The 25,624-nt window shown below is 43.0% G+C and overlaps 2 protein-coding genes across 2 annotated transcripts; one reads left to right on the top strand and one right to left on the bottom strand.

The window, feature by feature from the left end:
• Nucleotides 1-6,275: 6,275 nt before the first annotated feature.
• Nucleotides 6,276-14,832, top strand: LOC142368669 (transmembrane protein 272-like). The gene is made up of 5 exons (XM_075450871.1): nt 6,276-6,364; nt 6,975-7,039; nt 7,135-7,185; nt 7,299-7,487; nt 14,558-14,832. The coding sequence occupies exons 1-5, from the start codon at nt 6,276-6,278 to the stop codon at nt 14,830-14,832; spliced, it is 669 nt and encodes a 222-aa protein (XP_075306986.1).
• Nucleotides 14,833-15,786: 954 nt separating this feature from the next.
• On the bottom strand, nt 15,787-24,933 carry pcolceb (procollagen C-endopeptidase enhancer b). Its single transcript, XM_075451066.1, has 9 exons — nt 24,805-24,933; nt 23,500-23,608; nt 20,849-21,107; nt 20,438-20,562; nt 19,040-19,176; nt 18,164-18,948; nt 17,973-18,053; nt 17,639-17,809; nt 15,787-16,147 (listed from the first exon to the last, which is right to left on the bottom strand). Exons 1-9 carry the CDS (start codon nt 24,897-24,899, stop codon nt 16,017-16,019), a joined length of 1,893 nt encoding a protein of 630 aa, XP_075307181.1. The 5' UTR covers nt 24,900-24,933; the 3' UTR covers nt 15,787-16,016.
• Between the last annotated feature and the right edge of the window lie 691 nt (nt 24,934-25,624).

Here is a 25,624-nt window from a genome sequence, read left to right as displayed (position 1 = left end):
CAGTGGTAATGTCAGGCTTAAGGTTCGGCTTGCTCGCCTTCAGTTAGATCCCATGAAAGGGGAGATGGTGCTGAGTTTGATCTCAAATTTGAGATTCGGAAGCTGGAAATTGAAGCTGAGGAGGAGATTAATTAAAACAGCTTGAAGTGGAAGCTATGAGGGTTTCGCAAAACAAGTCATTACCAGGTTAATTTGTTCCTTCTGAATCGGTGGCAGTCTTGCCAAGTAAAAGCACGTTTGATGTCAGCAAAAATATAGCTTTGATGCCACCATTTAGAGAGTCAGAAGTTGATTCCTACTTCAATGCCTTTGAAAGGATCGCAACGGCTGTAGAATGGCCAAAGGAGATGTGGGCTGTGCTACTGCAATGCAAGCTAATGGGTAAAGCACAAGAGGTTGCATCATCTCTGTCAACAGAGGATGGCATGGATTATGATGGACTGAAACAGTCCATATTGCGTCCTTATGAGCTTGTGTCGGAGGCCTACAGGCACAAGTTTAGGAATCATAAGAGGTCTAGTGGTCAAACTTATGTGGAGTTTGCACGAGAGAAAGGAGTCTTATTTGATAAATGGTGTGCTGCTAATGAAGTCAAGGGAAACTTTGAATCCCTTCGCCAGTTAATCTTGCTGGAAGATTTCAACAATACATTGCTTGAGAAAATGGTGGTTTTCTTGAATGAGCAAAAGGTGCCTCATTGTCAAAAGCAGCGATCTTGGCTGACGAGTTCATGTTGACACACAAAAATGTGTTTGTATCTACACCTCGTTCAGATAAGGTTTTAACCACCCGTCCACAGAAAGCTGAACCTGGTCAGGTAGAGGCCAGGGATAAGCAGCCACTTCCTTCACGGGAGGTACGGGAGTGCTTTTACTGCCATAAAAAAGGTCATGTCATTGCTGACTGCCTCTCATTGAAAAATAAAGCTTCGTCAACACAAACAAAGGGCATGGGTTTGCTAAAAAATGCATCAAACCCTATTGCCCAGATGTCTGAGAATGAACTAGATCCCAGTTTCAAGCCCTTTGTTACTCAGGGGTTTGTTTCTTTAACAGGTGATCCAAAGGATAACCAACCAGTCACAATACTGAGGGACACAGGTGGTTCCAATCTATTACCCGAGAGGGTATTTTGCCTTTATCGGTCACGTCATCTCAGTGTTGTCATCCAAGGTACTGGAATGTCTTTTGTGTCTGCACCTTTGCATAATATTCACATTAGCTCACATCTTGTGAGTGGTTTTTGAAGAGTTGCTGTTCTTCCCACTTTGCCCATAAGAGGGGTTGACCTCATTTTGGGGAACGACTTGGCTGGTGGAAAGGTGTTGCCTATGCCTGAGGTTTTGGATACTCCTGACACAAGACTTGACCCTAGTGAAATGTTGTTCTTCTATTCTTACCCAGGAGGAAGCCAAAGGGAAGAAGGTGGTATATGTGGAGGATAAGGGTCTCCTGTTGTGTCGCTGGGCTGGTGGCAACTTGGAAGACTGGAATGCTGTTTATCAGGTGGTTGTGCCAACAGTGTACCGTATGCAGGTGCTAGCTTTAGCACAGGATCATCCACTGTCAGGGCATTTGGGCATAAATAAAACCTATAACAAAATTCTCAAACACTACTTTTGGCCAGGACTCAAATCTGATGTTTTCCAGTAACAGGTGAACCATTTGGAAGGGTAATAGTTGACTGCGTAGGTCCCTTACCAAGGTCTAAGAGTGGAAACCAATGTCCTTAAAGACAAGCTTGTCTCACCTTCTAAAACAGTTAAGAGTATCCCAGAGTATGTTACAAAAATGAGAGAGCGCCTTCAGGAAGCTTGTTCTCTTGCTCAGGATACTTTGACCTCAAAACAGGTTAAAATGAAAAAGCATTATGACCGGAAAGCAGTGGCTTGTGAGTTTCACCCAGATGATAAGGTTTTAGTCTTGCTGCCCATCCTCGGTTCTTCTCTGGAAACTAGGTTTGTTTTCTGGACCATATGTGGTGGAAAAGAAGGTTAGTGAGACAAATTATGTTGTCCAGACTCCTGACCGTCGCTGCAAGACTAGACTCTGTCATATTAACATGATGAAACTTTATCACTCAAGAGAAAATGGTCAAGCCTCTAAAAGTCAGGTTGACTCAGTTTCATCTACAGCCCGTGTGGCTTCATTTTCTACTGATGAGGAGTTGGTCATACGCAAAGATCCATCTTGTAAGAACTTTTCGACGGTCCCTTTAACTGCTTTGACCAGTCCTCCTACACCTTTTATTTGGTCTGATAAATGCCAGCATGCATTTGAGAACCTTAAAGGGACACTATGTAATTTCTTCCCCCATCTAGTGGTGCAATTTTATTTTGCAAAGTTGAATGAATTTGCTCTCTAGCGCTTCACGTTTTTAAATGTGAGCTGCAACTGTAACACACATACAACAACACTATGAATACAGATGACAGATAACATGTCAGATAACATAACATCTCCTTTGGTGTGCAAGCAATGCAATTAGTCATATTCCGGGAGTTACCGGAAGTGACGTCGACGCAGCGTTAGCATTAGCCTGCGTTAGCAATAGAAGCATTAGCAGCGGTAAATAAACTCCCGGTAAACTTACAAACTTTCTAATGCCTCGTTTTGTGAGTTAAGAGCCTAAGTGTACTACGGCAGAAGTTTGGTAACAATCAATGCATTATTAGTGGGATCATTTATGAGATAAAATCTATTTAGCTTTTTTTTTTTTTAAACTTTATTAGTAAATCAACAAAATAACAGTTTACAAATGTGAGCATAACGCCAAAAAGAAGATATCCAGGGGGAGCATAGGAATAATAATAAAAAGAAGAAGGTGATGCACTTACAAAAAGAAAGCTAATGAACACAAAGACATATGTGCCAAGGAATAAAATCTATTTAGCATTAGCGGCTGTAATAAGCCATTTGGCGGAAATGACGTCACAATGACGTCATTTCTGCTTGTAGGCCTGGTGGAGAAATCGCGATTCGAAGTGCTTTATGTCCCTCTCGGCACTTCGTCATTTTTCATAGACCGGAAGGACATGGCAGCCTCCATAGAGCTTACCTGCTCTATGTAGATACAGACAAGTTATTCTTCACTCAGGAGGATAAGTGAGATTTTTGACAGAGATCATTTTACACCAATGAGGACTAACTTATGAATGAATATGTTGATTTGAGCTAATAAATGACTTAATTTATTACATAGTGTCCCTTTAAAGCATGTAACTTCTCAAAAAGCCCATCATGGAGCTCCCCCTACAGGCTTGGAGGTAATGTACGGTTAAGACACTGTCGTAAATCTCTTTCTCTTCCTTGCTTCATCAGTCAACGTCTTCTTCTGTTTTTTTCGGTGCCTCTGCCATGATGATCGTACTGACAATATTGCGCTAGCTTAGCCTTATACCTGGGAGTGTCAGAGGGGTCTATTTGTTTTTGCAGTAGGTGTGCCAGAAAGCAAGTCGAACTACTTCCGCTTAGCTCCTGGCCCGGTCCAGCAAAGTTACATAGCGCAGTTATTCCAACTCAGACCCCCGAAGGGCATAGGAGACAGGCCAATCGTAATATTAAAACTCATTCTAGCCGCACAATTTTTTTCAAACTGTTATTTTAAGGTAGAAATGTTACATAGTATTACTTTAAAGGATTGCTTTCTTGTTCTCCTGTTCTTTCCGCCCAAAATTTCAACCTGTCATTTAAACTGGAGATAGATGCCAGTGCAGTTGGGGTAAGGGCTGTGCTTCTGCAGGAAGGTAAGTATTGCATAGATCATCCTGTGAGTTAGTTCTCATGGAAGTTCAGTCTTCATCAAAGTAGGTATTCTACTATTGAAACACTTGCATTGCTCTTGGCATTGCACCACTTTGAGGTTTATCTGGGCTTGAGTGTGGAACCCATCACCATCTTCACAGATCATAATCCACTTTCTTTCCAGGATGTACAATCAAAATCAGCGACTTATGCGGTGGGCTTTAATCATTCAGGAGTACAGCCTCAAGATCTGCCATTAAAAATGGGTCAGAGAATGTTTTGGCAGATGCTTTGTCTCGTGCGCTTTGACCTTGCAATTTGGCTATGGTTGTTCCAAACATTTTTTTTTTATTTGTCAGGGTCATGCAAGGCACTGCTTGGCACTTTAAACACCAAACTTTGGAGCGCTTCTGCCTCGACGCCATGTTGGAAACATCCTGAGCCAAAATACGAAGCGTGCACATGACGTCATTGCACAAATGCTTCAGAGGTTAGCAGAACCCAGAGCTTTATAAAAAGAACTATAAACGGGATCGTTATGCAGGTGGATTAACAATTCCACGGAATCGAACTACTGGGAGCCTGAGTGGCCTAACTGGAAACTGAGTTTTTATTGTTTGTCTCGGTGCAGTCCTTTGGAGGATGCTTATCGCCAGCTGTTTTTGTTGTTCATTTTCAGTTGTCACTTAGCTTTTAAAGGATTAAATGAAATATATTTGTGTACTGAAAATCACGTCTGTCCTACCTGAGTTACCTTAAGTGTCCCAAAGTGGAGTTCTTGGGGTTTAGGTACCCCCAGGTGGCGTTGTCGAGCTTTTTTTACACGCCGAGTATTGTGTCACCACCCGACACGCTTAGTTTTCCACACCTTTCTCCTGCACTTTGGCTTAGAGTTGTTAAATGAATGACATGGTGTAATAAATCATGTGCTGTTGTTAATCTGTAGTCATTATTTTATTCTAAGACCTGTTCAAAGACTTTTAAGACCTGTGGGTGTGTTTACAGCATGAAATGTTCATGCCATATAGATACATTCTTTCTTTTTTTGTCGGTTTATTCCTTTATTTAGGTCATACTGCACATACACTGCCTTAGGACATGCACATGCTTTTATAAAACTGTTTTCTGTCAAATGTTAGAGTAACATTCACAGTTTGTGTCATTTTTAAATGTAGCATGAGCAGAGAAAGACGCAATGTGAAGGAGTTTGGCACCGGTGACTCTCTTGAAACTCTTGAAAAACGTGCTTCCTAGAGGTGGTGGATGTCTGTCGTCCAATTAGGAGCCGCTGTTATAGACAGGACACAGAAAGAGAAAGTTAAAGCTAAGTGTGGAGCCTTTAAAAAGGAAGACAGGGACCTTTTCACACAGAAATCTCCTTCACCGGACACGAAGCCGGTGGAGTTGTTTCCTTCCAGAGACTGAAGAGTAAAGGTGAGATGGAAGTTTATGGTTATTTGCTCTTGTTCACTGCATTCTTTCTGCATGCACGTGTATTGGCCAAAGAAGAGGCTAAAACACAAAGACACCTTTCTCTGCAGTACATGACTTTTAATCTTATTTACTATCTGTGCTGGGACTTATCTTTTAAGAATAGATCACTCTAATCATGTTTTGTGCACTTCTCTTTCACATACACAGGCTCTCCTGTATTTAAAGAGAAACATTGGCCTAAAATAGTTGACACTACCACTTCTTTCACCAAAGGGAAAATAAAAAAAACTACAATTTTTCTTTTAGCTTGTAGTCAATTATTTTCCCCTTTCTCTTGTAATAGTTGTAATCGTTTAATCTCCTCAATCAGGAGAATTTTTGCCTGTGAAGGTTTGATATTTGTGGTTTTTGGACTGTTTTTGGACCTTTGGACCAGAGGATGTGTTCCAATTACAGGGGGGTCACACTCCTCAGCCTCCCTGGTAAGGTCTATTTGGGGATACTGGAGAGGTGGATCCGTCGGATAGTCGAACCTTGGATCCAGGAGGTGCAGTGTAGTTTTTGTCCTGGCCGTGGAACAGTGGACCAGCTCTATACCCTCAGCAGGGTCCTGGAGAAGGCGTTCGACCGTGTCCCTCGGGGAGTCCTGTGGGGGGTGCTCCGGGAGTATGGAGTGCCGGACCCCTTGATACGGGATGCTAGGTCTCTGTATGACGGTGTCAGAGTTTGGTCCGCATCACCGGCAGTAAGTCGGACATGTTTCCGGTGGGGACTGGACTGTGAGGGCTGCCCTTTGTCACCGATTCTGTTCATAAATTTTATGGACAGAATTTCTAGGCGCAGCCAGGGCGTTGAGGGGGTTCGGTTTGGCGAGTATCTCAGGATCTTCAAGTGAGGGACGAATGGAGCAGGAGATTGACAGACAGATCGGTGCGGTGTCTGCAGTGGTCTCTGCACCGGCCCGACGTGGTGAAGAAGGAGCTGAGCCAGAAGGCGAAGCTCTCGATTTACCGGTCAATCTATGTTCCTACCCTCACCTATGGTCACGAGCTGTGGGTAGTGACCGAAAGTACGAGATTGCAAATACAAGTGGCCGAAATGGGCTTCCTCCGCAGGGTGTCTGGGCTTTTCCTTAGAGATAGGTTGAGAAACTCAGAGGGCCTCAGAGTAGAGAGGAGTCAGATGAGGTGGCTCGGGCATCTAGTGAGAATGCCTCCTGGACGCCTCCCCGGTGAGGTGTTCCGGGCCCGTCCCACTGGGAGGAGGCCCCGGGGAAGACCCAGGACATGTTGGAGAAAGTACGTCTCTCGGCTGGCCTGGGAACGCCTCGGGGTCCCCCCGGAAGAGCTGGAGGAAGTGGCCGGGGACAGGGACGTCTGGGCTTCTCTGCTTAAGCTGCTGCCCCCGCGACCCGATCCCTGGAGAAGCGGTAGATGATGGATGGATGGTATGCTGTGCAATTAAAAAATGGCAGTTTATCCTGAAACTTTAATTATGCAGTTGTGTTGTTCAAATATTTAAAGTTTTATGATGGATTACGACTGCAGTCAATGAGTAGTTTAATCACAGATTGGTCAACATGTTGGATTGAATCAGAAACCATTCAAATAAAGCAACTTACAGTCATGTTTGGCAAAGACAGACCACAGATCCTGACTTCTGACAGGCAACGGACTCAGTAGTGTTGTGTGTTCTCTTGTAGATAAGGATCACTCTGCATGCTTTCAGTTTGCAGAATTTTATTGCTGAACTTTGATAACATGAGTCTGTGTCACAGTGATTTATATTCCTCTGCAGGTTAGAGTCCTCGTTACTGAAAATGTCAGACAACCAGGTCGTTCTGTCCGGGAAGCCGGTACTCGGTGAGCTGTACTGTCAGAAGCGCGCACACATATCTCATATTTTCTGTTCTTGTAATGAAAGTTGTCATTAAGTGTTTGACTATTTCTTCTTGCAGGATGTTCAGCGCTGCTTACTTGCGTTATGCCCATTGCTCAGATTTCAATTGGTGAGTAGCAGAACCAGTAATGAATCAGGCAGATGTGTTTTTCTATTATTATAGATATGAAGTAACTGTATAATTTGAATTGATATCCTGTCCTCTCCCCCTGTGTCCACCAGGGGCAGTATACCTGAATGACTGTCCGCAGCAGCCCTACATTCCCATCTATCTGATAGTGTTGGGGGTCTTTAGTCTGGCGCTCTCCTGCTTCCCCACCGCTCAGAAGCCAGATGACGGCACCATCAACCGGCCCTGCGCCGCCTGGAACTCGCTGATTTCTTCCTTCCTCTTCTGCTGGTTTATCACCGGTGAGTGACTCATTGACACATGTCTCTGTTTGGGCGGCAACTGTTAAAGCTGTATAAACTGCTGCGTTCAAAGACAAATGAGATGAGATTAAGTATTAACATCTCTCTGTGGAGCAGATGAACTGTTGGGGTTCATACGAACTGCAGCCTCCAAAATAACTGAATCAACACTTCTTTAATACGGCTAACAGGTCAAAACCAGTGTGGAGCTTAATGTGAACTCCCATTAAATTAAAACCAAGTACTAACATCAAGTAATGAATAGTACAGTTTTATAATTAGATTTTATAAGTGATCCTTTTATCCAGTAAGAATACGTATGAAAACATAAACCCTTAAGCATAAAACACAACTTGGGTAGCTATAAAGATTTAAGGTAAACACAAGAAACTTGTTCTAAAGAAAAAATGGACCAGACTCAGTGAATAATTCCCTATACTCCCTATAGATCAGTGAGTAGTGCTGACCAACATGTCATTGGGGTCATGGGGTGGGAACCTCCTTTCATCAGTGTTTAATCTAGTTTGGCCTCCAGGAGGCTAGACAATGACCACTGGCGTCCCAGAGTCACCCCCATAATGCTAGCCAACACTGCCCCTCACACCACAACCACCATCTTTTTTCTTTCTTTTTTTTTGTTTTTACAACCACAATCTACCTCAGCCTCTCACTAACTGCACACCAGTGTCAGTGGAGTGGGGATACAAACCCTGATTCTGGTATGGGGTAGAAATAGAAGAGGTAAAGATAAGTAGGAATGGGATTCAAACCCTGGTTCGGGTAGGGGGTAATGAAAGTATAGAGGGTGCCAGAGGTGGAGGCAGGACAAAACACACTAGCAGATTCAGCAGACAAACTCACCTAAACAGTCCTACAATCACTAAAAATGCCAGCAAAAACAAAGCCATACAACTCACTCAAAGCCAACTCACCCAAAATGGCCACCTGATTTCAAAAGGCTCACATGGGCCACACCCTCCACTTAAATATCTTGAACTTCTTCTTTGCTTTTCCAAAAGTCTGTTTACCCTAAGTGCTCCCCCTGATGCGCCCCCAGCTGCTATTGCTTCTTCTAATCCAAATCCACTGACTGGACTTTACTGCCTCATCTGACACTTCCTTCACTATTTCCCTCACACTCTGTCCACTTACACCCAGCTCCCTCAACAATGAGACAGACTTTGCAACAAATCCTCTACATCCTACTTCAACTGGACAGATCCTAACTTTCCATCCTCGCTGCTCTGCTTCTGCCCCCAACTCCACATACCTAATCTTTTTCCTTTCATATGCTTCTGCTACTAATTCCTCCCAAGGAACAGTCAGCTCTATGAAATAGACTCTCATTCTACTCCTAGACCACAAGACTATATCAGGCCTTAGATTTGTAGAGGCTATCTCCTGGGGAACAACAAGCTTATTTCCTAAATCTGCCTGCATCTCCCAATCACAAGCATCCTCCAAGCTGCCGTGCCTCCTTATCGTCTTATTAACTTTCTCCCCCTCTTAAACAAACTAAATTGCCACTCTCTTCACCTTAGACCCTCCTAAGTTTACCTGCCTTCGTTTTTCTTCAATACCTGCAGCTAAGCTTCTTAATACCTGGTCATATCACCATGTATACCGGCCTTGTGACAGACTAACCTTACAACCTGACAAAATATGCCTTAGAGTTGCAGTACCTGAACATAACGAACATAACGGGTCTCCATTTACCCAGAGTTTTATGTTCTGGGGAGTTGGCAATGCATCATATGTTGCACCTATCAAAAATCTAATACTCCTTTCCTCTCTACACCTTCCCAATTCAACCACCATCCCTGCTTAGTCTGAGCCACTGCCTTTGTGCCCCTTAACATTTCCTCCTGTCTACAAACCTGCTCAACAACTAGTTTTCTCTTCTCCTTGGGACCTGCTTTACTCCACACTGGTTTGCCTGGGCCAAGCCCCAAGCCTCCCCGGCCTATTTGCTCATTACCCACAATCTCTACATGTCTAATGCTGCGTGTACACCAAGGGCGACCTACGCTGCCTGGCAGTGTTGTTTTCGATGACGATGACGAAATCATTTCGTTGACGCCACTTTTTTTCATGACGATAACGAGACGGTGACGAGATAAACATAGCTCTCTGATGACGAAAACATGACGAGACGTGTGTGAGTTTTCATGACGAGAATGGACGAAATTGTTAGTGGGTGATCTGTCAGACGTTTAAAATGCATGACATTTCTGCTTATTGTGTGTGTCAATTAAAACCTAAAAAGTATCTGCTGCGCCACCTTAAGGCTCGCCACAGGGATATTTTTTCGAAGGTAAGTTACAAATGCTGTTAACATAATCGATAAATTTCATAGTAAGCTAATACATTAGTACGTTTTCCACATACTCCTGGCGCAAATGGGCAGCTAACTTCAGGCTAAAGTTAGCTTTTGTTACGCTAACGTCAATTCATTATGTGTGTGTTACTTTAGCAGCATGTTTAGCCATGTTTACATTCAGTGACGGTGTGGTTATCTCTTTGTGTGTACGTTCTGTCAGCACGTAACTTGATATGTTAAACAGGTCGAGTTACTGTTATACGTAGAGTCTGCTAGCTTTAGCCTAAAAGCCACAAGTGACGTTGTGCAGCCCTAACCAGGACCTGTGCGTTTAGTGCGCTTACAGTAAAGTTGGGACATACGCACAGTACAGAATGAAAAATCAGAACGCTTTAGTATAGGGTCAGTTAATAAGCTATGTATTTTTGTTCTGCTTGTTTGATAGTTAAGACCATACTATTTTCTTAACACGGTAGACTATACTTATTTTTTCTCTTGTTTTTTGACTAAAACTAGACTAAAACCCTTTTCAGTTTTCGTCGACTAAAACTGGACTAAAACTATCACATATAGAAGTGACTAAAATGCGAAAAAAGAACAAAGGAGGAAAGAGAGGGCAGGGACACGAATAAACGTGTTGTTATTTACAATTTGTTATACAAGATATACATCACGTTACAAATTATGTAAAACTACATTAGGTACACCTGAGAAGAGCAGGAATAGCAGAGGCAGCTGTGAAAAATAAACTAAATTCGAAATAAAATCCAAAATAAATCCGAAATAAAACTTAATTGCAGTGAGAAAGGTATGCGTGGGGTTACTACTAGGGCTGGGCAAAAAAAAATATCTCGATATTTTTTAGGATTTTCACGATAAAGATATTTTGACGATATTTAATAAAAAAAATTCAAACTTGCTTTAAGATCACAATAAAATTAACACAAGCATGCAAGTCTAAGCACACACGGCCGGTACAGTGAAACTGCGAATGGCTCATTAAATCAGTTATGGTTCCTTTGATCGCTCTACCATTACTTGGATAACTGTGGCAATTCTAGAGCTAATACATGCAAACTGACCTTCGGGGATGCGTGCATTTATCAGACCCAAAACCCATGCGGGTGCCTCTCGGGGTGCCGCGGCCGCTTTGGTGACTAGATAACCTCGAGCCGTTTCTCAGGCTACTTCTCCCTCCGGAGAGGGAGCCTGAGAAACGGCTACCACATCCAAGGAAGGCAGCAGGCGCGCAAATTACCCACTCCCGACTCGGGGAGGTAGTGACGAAAAATAACAATACAGGACTCTTTAAATCCTTTAACGGGGATCAATTGAAGGGCAAGTCTGGTGGTCTGGTGCCAGCAGCCGCGGTAATTCCAGCTCCAATAGCGTATCTTAAAGTTGCTGCAGTTAAAAAGCTCGTTGTTGGATCTCGGGATCCAGCTGACGGTCCGCCGCGAGGCGAGCTGCCGTCTGTCCCAGCCCCTGCCTCTCGGTGCCCCCTCGATGCTCTTAGCTGAGTGTCCCGCGGGGTTCGAAGCATTTACTTTGAAAAAATTAGAGCGTTCAAAGCAGGGCGTGGCATGGCGCCGTGGTAAGGGCAGAGGACCACTGGCGCCGCACTTTATTGATTTTTAGCGATTGAAAATAAAAAAAATAAAATAAAAAAAATATATATATAGCCTATATCTCGATATTGCAAAATTACTCATCGTCAAAACAACATTCACGATAATTTCGCAAATGATACATATCGCCCACCCCTAGTTACTACACTATTGTATTGAAGCACTCGACACGGCAATTGCAAGAGTCTCAGGATTAAATGACTATTGTTTGGATAGGAACCAAAGTTTACATGTCTGTTTCCGCGAACCCCGCGGATTGTCGGACCCCTACAATCTGTGGATTGTCATTGGTTTTCGCCGAACCGCGTCATAGCTCATTACCATAATATTAGCTTGAGTTAAATGGCTGGAATCCGCTCTGGTCGCTCAGTTCTCTTCGCCCCTGGCGAATCCTCTCTGGTCGCCCAGTTCGCTCACCCTCCATAGAGAAATAATGATTTCCGGCGCTCAGGTAGCGTAGGTCGCTCTTGGTGTACACGCGGCATAAGAGTTGCTTCTGCCTCCTGAGCTGCCATTCTTGGTTTCAACTTCCTCTCCTTGGTTGGGTTTGGAACCACCTTACTAACTACCACATCTTTACTCCCAGCTAACAGGAGCTCTGTCTGAACTTTAGTACATTTAAACTCCTCTACTAGACTAGATACTGGGAGCTGGAGTATGCCTTTCCCATACAGTGCCACAGTACGTAAGCATCTAGGAACACCTAGCCACTTCCTAATGTAAAAGCTAACTAATCTTTCAATTTTTTCTGAATCAGATAATGGAATGTCATACACGTACAGTGGCCACATCAATCTAGGAAACAATCCAAACTGCAGACACCACAGCTTCAACTTTCCTGGGGTCCGTTTCACAAAGCAGGTTCAACAAACTCTGAGTCTATTCCTGAACGCTGAGTTTATCTACTCTGAGATAGAAAACTCAAAGTTTTCGGTTCCAGAAACGCTGATTTGAGTGAGTTTAGTCAGCTCTGAGTAGGTTCACCTTGAGTTTAGCGCGTGCACCACAACTTTAAAAAGCCAGCATCAATGGAGCCCCGATTCAACGAGTCACCTTGGCAACGGCGAAGAGGAGGGGCTACGTTTTTCACCAACCTCGAATTGGAAATCTTAATGCGCTCATACGTCGAGTTTCAACACGTTTTTAGAAATAAGTGCAACACCGTTGCAGCAGCAAAAGCGTAAGTTTAAAATTTAGTCCTTTGCAATCATAATAATATTACAGGGGAAAACTGCTTGAATGGTAGCCCATTCATTTATTTCATTTAGGTGCAATCCCGCGGGGGAGAAGCGCACTTGGCACCAGTGTAAGATGATCATGTTTTACACTGTAAAATAAATATTAAGTGGCTATTTGACTGTGCAGTTGTTTTATCCCCAACATAATGCTGTTTTCACACACATAAACTATGTTCAGTTAAATAATTTAGCCTATTCATCAGTGTTTCGTCTAGTTGGGCCCACGGCGCCTGGAGGCAAGACTGCGATCACTGGCGTCCCAGAGTCACTCCCCTAACTTAACTGGTAAATTATTGTTCTGGATAACACACTCCTCATCAGATACTTGTGTTTTAACAATGCAACTAAAGTGATGAATAGAAGAGTTGTAAAATGCACCTGTACATCTTCCTTTTTCATATTAACGCAGTGCAAAAACATCATGAAATGGATCTCTTCAAAAGATTGTTAAGTTCTGCTCAAGCCTGCTAAAGATGCTTTGATCTGAATCAGGTGTTTCAGTGAGAAACATCTAAAACCTGCAGGACAGCGGCCCTCGAGGACCGGATGTGGACATCCCTGCTTTACACCCTTTAGGATTTATGTAAAATCTGAATAAACTTTAATCTTCAGCAGCAAAACCTGTGTGAAGTCTCACAACTGAAGCAGCATGAGGGCCCTGCAGAGGAAAAATACTCCTCCTCCAAACTGTCCATTCAGTCATGATAGCAGACATTATCTCTTCCATGATAACCCTCCCCCAAGCTGTAATTTCCAAAACTACCTCCATTACAGATTTCCTGTTTTTGACCTGAAGCTGTGTGTGTGGATCCTCGTGTTTATCTCATGCATGAATACATGATGAACTTGTGGCTGATAAGATGCACGACTTAGCAGAGGTGTGACACCTTTACGCTGCTCAGAGGCAGCAAGCTTTACCTGCTTTGGAAGTAACTTTGAGGTGTGCCAGCTGTTGAACGGTCCGATAGTTACACATGTGAGCCACTAGATGTCCTCATTACTCCTTTTTTCATTGTTAGCCGCTCACAAACAACTCCTGTTTTCATGTAAAATAAATTAGAGGAGCAGTCGGGCTCAGTGAGGCTCCACTGCAGCTGGGCTGAACCATCTGTAGACCATGTGACTTAGTGAGGAAGCACATGTTCGGCCCCTCAGCTCTCAGTCCTCTAAACTTCACAGCTTATGTCCAGTTCAGTTAGTTTCATTCTGCATTTGATTTAGCCAAAGTTGGACGGAATCACACCGCGTCCACTCTTTAACATCTGTTCCTGATCTTAAAGGGACACTGTGTATTTTCTTCCCCCATCTAGTGGTGCAATTTTATTTTGCAAAGTCGAATGAATTTGCTCTCTAGCGCCTCGCGTTTTCAAATGTCTGTTGCAACTTGTTGAACTACGGCAGGCGGTATGTGTCAAGATTCTCTTTTTCTGTGGCGCGGCATAACTATGGTCTACCATTGCGAACAAAAGTGCAGGCCGTTCAGGCTGGTTTATACCAGAGAATGTTTAATGGCGTAGACTGGCTCTGTTTTTACCTGCAATGCAAACGTGACGTCAAAATGACGTAATCTCCGCTTGCAGGCCTGGTGTTGGGGAAAACGCGATTCGAAGTGCTTTATGTCCCTCTCGGCACTTCGTCGTTTTTCATAGATCGGAAGGACATGGCGGCCTCCATAGAGCTTGCCCGCTCTATGTAGATACAGACAAGTGATTCTTCACTCAGGAGGATAAGTGAGATTGTTGACAGAGATAATTTTACACCAATGAGGACTAATTTATGAATGAATATGTTGATTTGAGCTAATAAATGACTTAATATATTACACTGTGTCCCTTTAAGACTACATCACATGCATTTGTATTTTTCTCTCGTTTTCTTTTCTAGGTAATGTGTGGATTTACTCAATTTATGAACCGAACTACAACAAGAATACAACGAACGTGGATCCCTACTGTGATAAGACAGTTTACCTGTTTGCCTTCTGGACCACCACGCTGGTCTACATCCTGATTGGTTTCTTCATGTTCATCGGCTGCTGCTGCTGCTGCTTCGGCTTCACCATCGCCACCACCAGAAGCACCACCACCATGAGCAGAAGCATCAGCATCAGCAGAGGCAGCAACAGCCACGGCCCAGTCGCCTCCAACGACAACGTCTAGAGGCTCTGAAACAAAGTTAATGACAGGATGCATTTCATGCAGAATAAGTCTGACAGCCCCGCTGGATGCATGATTGATTCTCAGATGATTAATGTTTTAACACTGATTAGAAATCGTTATCTGCATTGTATTTTCTGCTTCTGCAAAAGCTCTGATGAATGTGTCTGTTGGATTTGAATTCAGCTGTATTTCCAAAAGAGACACAAATTTAGAGCCTCAACTTGTGGCTCAGACTTTATACAGAGTGCGAGATGAAACGATTAAATAACTGTTTTTAATTGAATCCTTGTATTTCTGTGATACTTGCTGTTAGCTCGGCCTTATTGATAGATATTAAGACTACATGGTGAATGTATGAGTCGTGCTACTTGGAAAAGTGTCTAAATTAGATAAATAAGAACAGTGTAGCAACAATAAGATGTTTGCTCTTCATATAAACTCGCCTCCTATGAACAGATCTTACAGATGGAGACCAGAGAAGTTCATACTTTATAAAATATCTCTGATGTGCGAGAGATCCACTCAGACCCACAAGGACAGCTCGCCTTCTCCGAAGACATTTTTTTAATCTGACAGTTCAGTTCATGGACAACATCTAAGCAGTTACTTTTGGGTATCTGAGAGAAACGTGATGTTTATTTATTCCAAATCCCAATTCCTCTCCTTAGCTGACTCGGCCTCATCCTTCTGTTCCTCAGGGTTAAGGTGCCCCATGAGAGGTCATCAAACAGGCTTTAAACAGAGACAGTGGAAACCATTTGGGTGACCACAACTTCTGTATCCCCATTTAAAAAAGGGCAAGTTGTCCCTGGAAAAACTGCAGTGAAGGGTGTTTAATGATTCTCCACAACTCATGACACATACTCGACCTCTGAATCCAAGAGTTTTTCCATTTTCTTGCCTTGTTTATCTTCTTGTGTTTTAGAAAATAAGGAGGAGATGCTTAAATTTCCCCAACAGCTGTGTTTTATTATTTTGCACCTTTTAACACAGATACGATTTAATATATAATACAATTTACATACAAAATGAAATGTTGAGTACTTAACAAAGACGCAGCTTTACACAACTATAGTCTTTTATGTAAAAAATCTTGCAGGATATTGTTAAATATTTCCACTCTCGGTAAAGTCGCATTTCTTTTCGGGGCTGTCGATCTTTTTTTGGTGGAATAAGTTGAGACATCAGCACGATTTGCGGGAAAGGACGTCCAGTGCTTTGGCGTGAATGGGCTTATAGAGGAGAGTGAAGCTGGAGGGGCTCAGTTGGCCTTTGCCCTGCGCGCCGACCTTTCCCATCAGCACGTAGTTTTGACCTGGATAAGAGATTAAAACAAACTGTGTCAGCATATGTCACATACCGTGTATGTGTACTCTCGCACATAACAGCAGCAGATGGGCTAAATTGAGGACCAAATATTCACTGAAATTGTAACTAAGTCATCAGACAAAGCCCAAATCTTGGTTTTCTGGGGGGCTTTGGGCCACATCTGGCCCTAACCCAAGTCAAGGCCAACATGTGACATTTGGGCTTTGTCAGGCCTCCATATCATTTCCCAGTGTTGAAACTGAGCCATTGGCGCCAAAAGTACAGATGCAGCCACTTGACTTGACTGGGACGGCCACTTAACAGGGAGAAGGTCAAAGGTCAGTTTCCACACAATGTGGATGTGGCTGAGTCTGCTGCCCAGATTATGAGTGATATTGAGTGATATTCAGGGGCCAAGAACAACTGCCCTGAGCTGCAAAATATAACAAGGCTGGAGAGAATAAAACATTTCAGAGAGTGCAACAAAAATCAAGTGAACATAACACAAAAAAGCAACAACAAAACGGAAAACGTAACATCTCATAAGGGGCGTTTAATGTTTCGTCAGGGCTCTGATCGTCAGCGCTGTTTACTATTTCAGTGAGAACGCATCTCGACTGTAACTCTTACAGCATTAGCATTACCCCCTTTCCTTTGTATTGTATGTTTAAAGTTGATTTAATCACAAGCAGCTAACGGATAACCCTCATACTGATAACTGAACAAGGTTGTCTCAGGTCAGTCTGACAGCTGCGGTGCACAGGAGCTACTATTAGGAGTCTGATTTCAGGATTAATTCAGGTGGAGATGAGACTCCTTTCAGATGGTTTGTGGTAGAAGAGCAAAACCTTCAGCTTATTTATTTCAGTGAGACAGTGTGGCTTATTTTAATTTTTTTCGGTTCAGTTTATGTGTTTAGTCTAATAACCTTTAAAGTTATTTTAGTTTATCTTTTTCGTCACGGTGACCATGGAGACTGTTTCTGAAGTGGTGGATCTGCATCCTATAGCTGATGTAAGGTGATCCAATATCAAGTAAAAGCACCATGTGAATCCCAGGCAGGTAATTCTTTTTTGGGGATTTTTTATGCCTTTATTAGATAGGACAGTGTAGAGAGACAGGAAGCATGTAAAGCCCATCATATGACAGTGTGTACCACACACATCAGCATATCACTGGCGACCTGTCCAGGGTGTACCCCACCTCTCACCCAATGACAGCTGGGATAGGCTCCAGCCCCCCATGACCCTGAGCTGGATTAAGCTGGTATAAAAAATAGATGGGTGACATCAACAGTCAGTGTTTTAATGCTATATTAACATATTATTCTCAGTCAAATAAGATCCGAAAGTGAAGCAGAAGAACCTAACAAAGCAGTCGGCACAACTTTTAGGTATTTAGCCTTTCCAGGTAGCACCTAAAATATTCTCTTTATGGAAATATGTGTCTCACATGCAAAGCCAGACAAAAACAGTGGATGCAGAGCACTGTGTTATACCTTTGATAAGGCTGGGGCATCGCTTGCAGGTAGAGGTCAGCGTGACCGTCTTGATGGGTCCTGATTTGTTGATTTTGAGGCCTTCTGCCTTATAGGCCCTGATCAAGGACACCTCAACGGTCGCCGAGCCCCTTGGACCAGCGGTCACAGATGTAATCCTACCCGTCATCACTGAAGGAGACAAAACGTCAGACATTGAGTCAACATCGTGAAATTGGGAAGATCAAATAACAAATGCACGTTTTACTGGGAAAAAATTAGGTGGAACAAGGGAAGTTTTGGATATTAAGACGTGAGTTTTGTGAGGATGTGGGCAGCCTGAGCTGCAACTCACCAAAGTCGTGAGGGCAGAAGCTGGACTGGAGAGTTCCTGCTCTCTTACAGGGTTGTGTACACAGCGGGTTCAGCGGTATAGCTGCAGGAAATGCACACAGCAACAAACACGCAAAGAAATATTAAGCACTTGCTGTCAGATACACACACCCACCCAAAGAGAAGGTTTTAAAACCATCCAACTCCACTCACGCTTCTTGCTGACTGTTGGCTTTTTCGTCACTGTCTTGGTTGGTCCTGGTTTGGGTGAAGGTGTCGGTTTTATTTTAGGTTTGGCTGTTGGCTTAACTTTACTCTTTGGTGTCGGTTTCACTGGTTTGACTCGAGGTTTCATGGTGGGCTTGATCACTGAAGGTTTGCGTGTGGACTTGGCCTTGAGGCTTGGCTTGATTGTTGGCTTAATTACCTTCGTTTTAAGTGTAGGTTTAGGTCCAGGTTTGATTATTGGTTTTTTCACTTGTATCTTGGTTTTAGGTGTTGGTTTCGCTGGTTTGGGTATCAATGCGGGTTGGACTGCAGGCTTGGGAGTGGGTCTACGTAGTGGAGGTTTCTTTACCAGAGGAGTCCTCGGCGATGCTTTGACTGGTTTGGAGGTAGGTTTAGGCCGGAGACCAGGTCTAGGTTTAGGGGTTGGTTTCAGTTTAACTTTAGTATTTGGTTTAAAAGATGGTTTGGAGGTTGGTTTAGGCGATGGTTTGGAGGTGGGTTTAGGCGTTGGTTTGGAGGTTGGTTTAGGCGATGGTTTGGAGGTTGGTTTAGGAGCAGGTTTAGATGTTGGTTTGATGGGTTTCCTTGGTCTTATGATTGGTATCTGTGGCGTGGAGGTGGTCTGAGGTCCGTAGATAAAGTCACCTCCAGCGGTGGGTGTCCGGGACCCACGGGGCACGCTGGAGTAATGGGCCATAAATCCATCTGAAGTCACACTGAGATCAGACACAAACTGGACAAGGAGTTCGTTGCCATTCGTCACTACAGTTCTACACAAAGAAATGGGGGAAATTAAAGAGACTCAGCTGTGAATCACGTATTTAGCTTCTTTTAAAACTAATTTCTGTGCAGTAATCTCACCCCGGTGGTCTGTCTCCACAGAATTTCCCAATCCTCCTGGAATCATCGGTCTCTCCCCCATTAAACAATGCCACATAGTCATAACGACAGTAGGAATCGGGCTCTAGATCCAGCTTCTCAAACTTCACTTCAATCACCTAGAAAAGAGGCGGCAACACAAAATATAAAGTTTATGACAGGGAATGAAGCTGGCACATGTTTATTTCTGTCTACAGACACAGCGAGGCGGCGGTGGAGGAGTTTTGAAATACAGAGGGGCATTTATCTCTCTCTTGCCCTCGGTTCCTTCCTTCGTTTCCTTAAGTTCAATCTTTTTGCACACATGAACACGCCTGCAGGCACTGAATGAAGTCTTTCATTTGAACTTCATCACCAGGCTGCTGTCACACGCCCCCTCACGTACATATTACATAAGGTACATAAGGTGGGACGCTTCCTTGTGATGGGCCCCTTCCACAACACAACATCCTTCATTTTACACACCCAGCCATACCGTGCAAAGAAAAAACTGATGCTGCAGCAGCTGTGCAATTTTTCAATTTTTATGACTTATCTGCATGCCTTACAAACATTTGTACAAGACATTTTTTTTACCCATAATCACTGACTCTCATTGTGTGTTTGCATGCCTCACAGTGGGGTGTTTTCTTGGGTTTTACTCGCTTTTTAACCACATGTTTCATAGACAACCCTTTGGATTGTGGTTATAACCTTTAACATAATTGTCTCTAAACTGTGCAGAGCTGAAAGACTCCTTTAGAGAACACAGCAGAGAACTCAAGATGGTAGAACTTTTAGTATTTTCAGACACTTTTACATCTACATAGTGCTCCTACAATCCCCCCTAAGTATCTTTAATGTATATTTTGAACCTTAAAATGGCGTAAAGTGCATAGATGCATCATGCATGCGTGGCCAGCAGTGGTACCCTGTGCATAGGGTACACCTGAAATTTAATTTCTGGAGGTGCAGGGTTTACCCCTCAATTAAATTGTTGCAGATTTAAATGCCTAACCATTATGATCTACTAGCCTTAACTAAGTACTTTGATTGTGTAACCATAACCAAGCTGCATACTGTAACAGTGTGGCACAGTAATGGAGCAAAGAAGTCAAAATAAACACAGAAAAAAACCCAGAAGTCTCAAAGTTTGGGAGTCAGGTGACCTTCCCCACTTCTGACCCATCTTTTGAATTGAACTGGACATGCGGCCGCTGATATTCAGGCCCAGCAGAGAGTGGACCAATCAGCGTACAGGGCTGGATGAAAAATGTTCCTTAACTTTTTCCTCCTTATTCATATTCAGCAAATCAAAGCAAACACCTGTATTCTATAGACCTTAGTGAGTTTAAAATGTGTTGATAAAGACGACTGTGAGGTGAAGTGTGGTCGGCTTACGTTGCTCGGCTCTACGGAGATGTGCCAGGAGCAGCTGATGCCTGCTGGGTAATTGGAGTTGGGCCAGTTGGGTGTCTTGACAGAGCCGTAAGATTTGGTCAGCCGGCCTCCACAGAACTGGTCCTCTGTGGGAGTTAAAAAGTGCAAAGATTCAAACAGCGGCTGCTTCATTCAAGGCTTAAATAAATGTACATTAGTGTCCTGAGCTGATGGCTTTGCATCTGCTAAATGATAGGCTTTAATATTAATGATGTCATCTTGTTTAGTCTTAAATAATTCAGTGGTTTCCGTATCCCACAGAACTTTAAAGCCCTTACTGGGAAAAATCTAACCAAAAAATCTGAATTGTTTTCAGCAGATGGTAAAAAATGACGGAGCAGCGGATATAACGTTCTAACTACATGTCCACACCTTCCATATGTGGCTTCCCTGCGTTAAAGGAAGCGAGAAAGCCTCTTCCTCCCGTGGCGTCGTCCGACACCATCTCCAACATCATGGTGTTGGAGGTGGAGATGACGGCGCCCGGCCTGAACGTCCCACAGAAACGGCCCAGCTTCTGCACCAAGCGCGAGTGACCGTTGTACACGTCCAAGTAGTCATAGCGACAGGTGGGGTCCGCCTCCATGTCAAAGAGGCGGAATGACAGCATGACCACATGACTCTCTGGGACCTGCAGGGTTAAAGAAAGGAAGTCTGGGAAGTAAACTACAGGAATTTTATTTCTTTTGTGGTGGAGGAAAAGTTAACATGAACACATATTACTGCAGGCGTTGTGATTCAGTATCAACACCCTGCATTTCTTTCTAAAATGAGAGCGATGAATCCATGTCCAAAGGTTGAATTATTACAAGATTATGAAGGTTGCAAATAAATAAATTACTGTTCAGTTGCTCTGAGCAGCAGTGAGCAAACATTTTGAAAATCTCTGGAAGAAATGGCTCGTTTGTTGCGTGGGAACAGATAAAACTGTCACTATCAGCATTGATTGAGGAAATGTGAATTGAATGTTTTGGTTCTTACTTCGTAAATGTAAAGTAAAACTGAATCCAAGGAACTGCAAATCAGGTCAAATTTACATTGAAATGAAAGCATTTGATACTTTATTCATTCGTGCATAAAATATTTGCTCATTTTGAATTTGACACCGGTAATTTGTTTGAAAACCTCTTGGGGCAGATGTTTAACACCTGCACGATCAACACGGTGTTGTATCAGTTCTTTAAAGTAAAGTAAAATGTTTTTTTTTTCTCAACACTTTAGTGCCTCCTTTGTTTGTTTCAAAATGCTCCAGATGTTTTTTAGTGGGTGACAAATCTGGCCTGCAGGCAGGTCAGTTTAGCAGCTGGACTCATCAATCCAGGCTTTTATAGCAGCAGAACGGGGTTCGCCATTGTGTTGCTGAAATAAGCAAGACCTTCCCAGAAGAAGACGTCATTATTATGTTGCAGATGTTTCTCAAACATATGTTTACTTGTATATTATTCAATCTGTGAGCAGATAAAATGTTGGTTGGTCTTTAATAGATTGTCCTTAATCTTTAAAAATGCCTAATTTATATTCATATACACCACAAATTAGCTTAATTTGTGAGACGGCATCTTCATGACGGAAACAGTTCCTGCATTTATGGAGGGAGCTTTGAACTTTGTTCATTACAGTAGATTTCAGATGTTGATAGATGGTGTAATCCATTATTTCTCATTATTTCTCATTATTATTTTATAAAGTGTATCTATTTAGATTGAGAGATCTATATGCCTTCAGTTTTTCACCCAGTAATTAACCCCCATCTTTACCACTGAAACACTCAGATGTAAAGAAGTGGGCTATGTTAAAGGGATAAAACACCAAACCTCACACTGCCTCTGATGCGTTCAACAGTGAGTCAGAAAAGTGCATCTAATTAGTTGTTAGATGTTCCACCAGCTGTTTGAACTAAATGGAAAGATTTTTGCATTCTGTGTTTTCCTTTTATGACCTGAAACGCATTCGCTTGCATCAAATTGGCAGTTGTGTGATCTCTAAATTGATCAATTCACACCAACTTGCATTTTTCCTATTTCAATAAGTTACAACCTGTCATTTAAATGGATTTTTCTTTTAGATTCTATGTAAAAACATTCACAAAAAATGTTTTTAAACAGGGGATTTTAATTAAAAGTGGTGCATTCATGTGTAAGGAAGCTCCTAAATTAAGACCTACAAATTACCTTCAGACGTCATATAAGGAGTTGAATCAGGTCCAACTGTGCGCAGTTTAAGTGTCACATGATCCCAGCTGTTCTGAAAGGCTCCAATACCACTAATCAAGAGGCTTCAGCGAGTAAGAAACATCATGAAGACCAACAAGCTCTCCAAACAGGGCAGGGACAAAGTTAAGAAGTAAAAATAAGCTTTGAAGCTTTAAAAATCCCACAGAGCACCATTGAATCCATCATTCCAAAATTTAATTAATCAGAGAAGCATAAAAAAAACCAAAAAGCACCCAGGAGCTGGAAAGCTCCACAGAGGTAGGCTGGTGTGCTTCATAGAGCTAAGCTTTTTGGAAGAGAAGCCAGAAAAACAAGCAATATTTAGAGGAAAGTTTACCAAATGGCATGTGGAAAAGGGTCCTCTGGTCAGATAAGACTAAAATCTAACTTTTTGGTCATCAAAAGAATCACTGGGACAACTGGGAAACTGATCAGAAATGGTGGGATGATGGATGGTGTTAAATCCAGGGAAATTCTTTAGGGAAAACCTGTTTTGTTGTTCCAGATGTGCCAAGCTCATAGACATATCCTAAGAGATTTGCAGCTAAAGGTGACCCTACACTTTGGAGCTGGGAATACAGATGCATGTACCACTTTTTTAGCTGGGGTTAGGATAGTTAGTTTTATCTAACTTCACCAATTTGGACTATATTTTTGGATATTTTCTACATAACGACCCCACCAAAAATCCATTTCCATTGCAGGTTTTGACGCAGGAAAAACAGCAAAACTCGAAACTTTTGAAAGATTAAACCAAACAATTCTCAAGAGTTTTGAAACTGAGTTGCTGAAACTGGTGTCATGACTCACAGTGATGTACCAGATGCATTTGCTGTTGGGTTTGTAGTAACTGGGGAACCCTTCACTGGCCACGATGGTGGAGTCTGTGACCAGGTGGCCTCCGCAGGGGAAGACTGGCCTGAAAGTGAGATGGAAAAACTTCAACCCTGATGTGTTGTCAAAGAAATGCAGCTCGACTGCGCAGCTATAGGCAAGGCAAGGCAGGGCATCTTTATTTATATAGCGCATTTCATACCACAGGCAACTCAATGTGCTTTACATAAAGACAAGGCATTTAAAAGATAAATTAAAACACAGTTAAAAGTAATCAAAGAAGAAAAAAAAAATATATAAACTCAACCATAAGCACACCGAAAGAGAAATGTTTTTAACCTGGATTTAAAAGTGCTTACAGTTGGGGCTGATTGATTCGGATACTGAAGAGTATTGAGGCGAAACCCTGCAAGAGCGCACGCACAAACGTTTACATACACGCTGAAAACCACAGTGGCGGTCTCTGTTCTTCGAGGCCGGAGGGGCGGGTTCCCAGTTAACCCCCGAGGCGTGTTTCTTCATTGGTCAAACCAGGCCAGCAAGACTGTCAATATACAGTGTATGAGCTGTGTGCTGACTGTACCACACGCCCACTCCTCCGCTCTCAGATAAACACACATCAAAACACCAGCCAGGTTGAGTTTTTAGATCACCTGATCGCTTTCCTCTTAAATCTGTAGCTGATTTTTCATGGCTTCCACACCATGAACACTGTTGCTGCCATCTTCAGGTGGCTATGGCTTCTGTTATATTGTGTCGTGCTCTTCAGGCATGCCTTTGGCGTCTTGTTGCGGTACCATAAGGACACTTTTGGCTGACGTATCCAAGCGGTTGAGTCCCTCCCTTCAGACCCTCTGGAGCTGAGCAGCCCACAGGCATTTGTTTGTCTCTCATGTTCCATTTACAACCTGTGTGTGGAAGGCTGTGCGCGCTGAAGCTTCAACAAACAACCCAATAAACAGGCATCTGAGCTCACGATGTGTGAGATTAACTGGGTCTGATCATTTATTTCACACAAAGCTACTCTACATTTGCCCGGTTTAATCACTACATCTGTAAAAGCATGCTGTCGTTTCGTCTCCGCCTGCATGTCTGCGAGTGTTTATGGGAGGAAAACCACATCTTTCTAACACTGAAACCTTCTATTTCTTTTGGTGATCATACAGCAAAACTCAGATTTTAGCAAGAAAAAGCCTCGCCACATGTGCACAAGCAGGAAAAACCACAGATTCACAGGGGGGTGGGGGGGCATATTGGACACAAACTCTTTGATAGGCTTACCTTAAGTCAGTGATGTTTGTCTGACTCTGAGCATCAGTCCGTCCGAATGTCAAAGAAATTAGGAGAAGGCATACAGTCCACACCCTGTCCTCCATCCTGCTGTCCTCCAAGATTAGGGAAAGACGGAGCAGGAGGAACGAGGGAGAAGCAGAGCAGAGGCGTGGAGAGATGTTGAGGATTGGAAGGGGAGGAGAGAGAGGAAGAGGGGGGGTACGATGGCTGGGATGGTGGTGTGTTATGAAGAGAGGCAAAGGTGGCCGAAAGAAAGTTGACTGACTCCAAATACGAGGGGAAAACTTCACCCCCTCGTCGTTAAACGTGATGCAAGTAGAGCTCAGAGCAGAGCGCACGGGTCTCAACAAACACTGAAGTGATGAGAAGTTCATTCATCCCGTCAATTATCCCAACATCTACTTTATGGACTGGAACTAGCACAAGTGGGATGGATATAAATTCATATATTTACTTGGTGATAACTCCATAGAGTAACAGTGTTTCATGAAAAAACCTGTGCACCATATTTAATAGGCAAAACAGTTTGAACTTGGATGTTGAAGGGTGTGGGCGATGGCACTGCACACCAGATAACCAAGTGGGAGAGTTTAACTGTAATATAAAAACTAAAGACTATTGTTTGGTCTGACAGTTCATGGTAATAACGTATTGCATTAAAATTTACCAGGATTACTGGTTGATGAGTCAGGCTTCACCAGCTAAACACAAAAATTATGCTGGACGCACAAACCAGACGTCCTACATATCTTTGAAAGTCTTGCCTCATGGCCAGAAAAGGCACAGATCAGCACGAAAACAGATTTTC

The sequence above is a fragment of the Odontesthes bonariensis genome, chromosome 19 (genome assembly GCF_027942865.1).
Source record: "Odontesthes bonariensis isolate fOdoBon6 chromosome 19, fOdoBon6.hap1, whole genome shotgun sequence".
Classification (NCBI taxonomy): domain Eukaryota; kingdom Metazoa; phylum Chordata; class Actinopteri; order Atheriniformes; family Atherinopsidae; genus Odontesthes; species Odontesthes bonariensis.
The sequence above is the reverse complement of the archived record's forward strand: the minus strand, read 5'-3'. Positions and strand labels throughout refer to the sequence as shown.

What these genes read in the sequence shown, in the direction of transcription:
- LOC142368669 (XM_075450871.1), top strand. Translation starts at nt 6,276, where the DNA reads ATGGGCTTCCTCCGCAGGGTGTCTGGGCTTTTCCTTAGAGATAGGTTG. An exon ending in GTCCGGGAAGCCGGTACTCG is followed by an intron (nt 7,040 to 7,134) that starts GTGAGCTGTACT and finishes TTCTTCTTGCAG; the next exon opens with GATGTTCAGCGCTGCTTACT. An exon ending in CTTCTGCTGGTTTATCACCG is followed by an intron (nt 7,488 to 14,557) that starts GTGAGTGACTCA and finishes TTTCTTTTCTAG; the next exon opens with GTAATGTGTGGATTTACTCA.
- pcolceb (XM_075451066.1), bottom strand. Translation starts at nt 24,899, where the DNA reads ATGGAGGACAGGGTGTGGACTGTATGCCTTCTCCTAATTTCTTTGACA. An exon ending in AATGCATCTGGTACATCACT is followed by an intron (nt 21,108 to 23,499) that starts GTGAGTCATGAC and finishes TTAACCCTGCAG; the next exon opens with GTCCCAGAGAGTCATGTGGT. An exon ending in TGTGGAGACAGACCACCGGG is followed by an intron (nt 18,949 to 19,039) that starts GTGAGATTACTG and finishes TTCTTTGTGTAG; the next exon opens with AACTGTAGTGACGAATGGCA.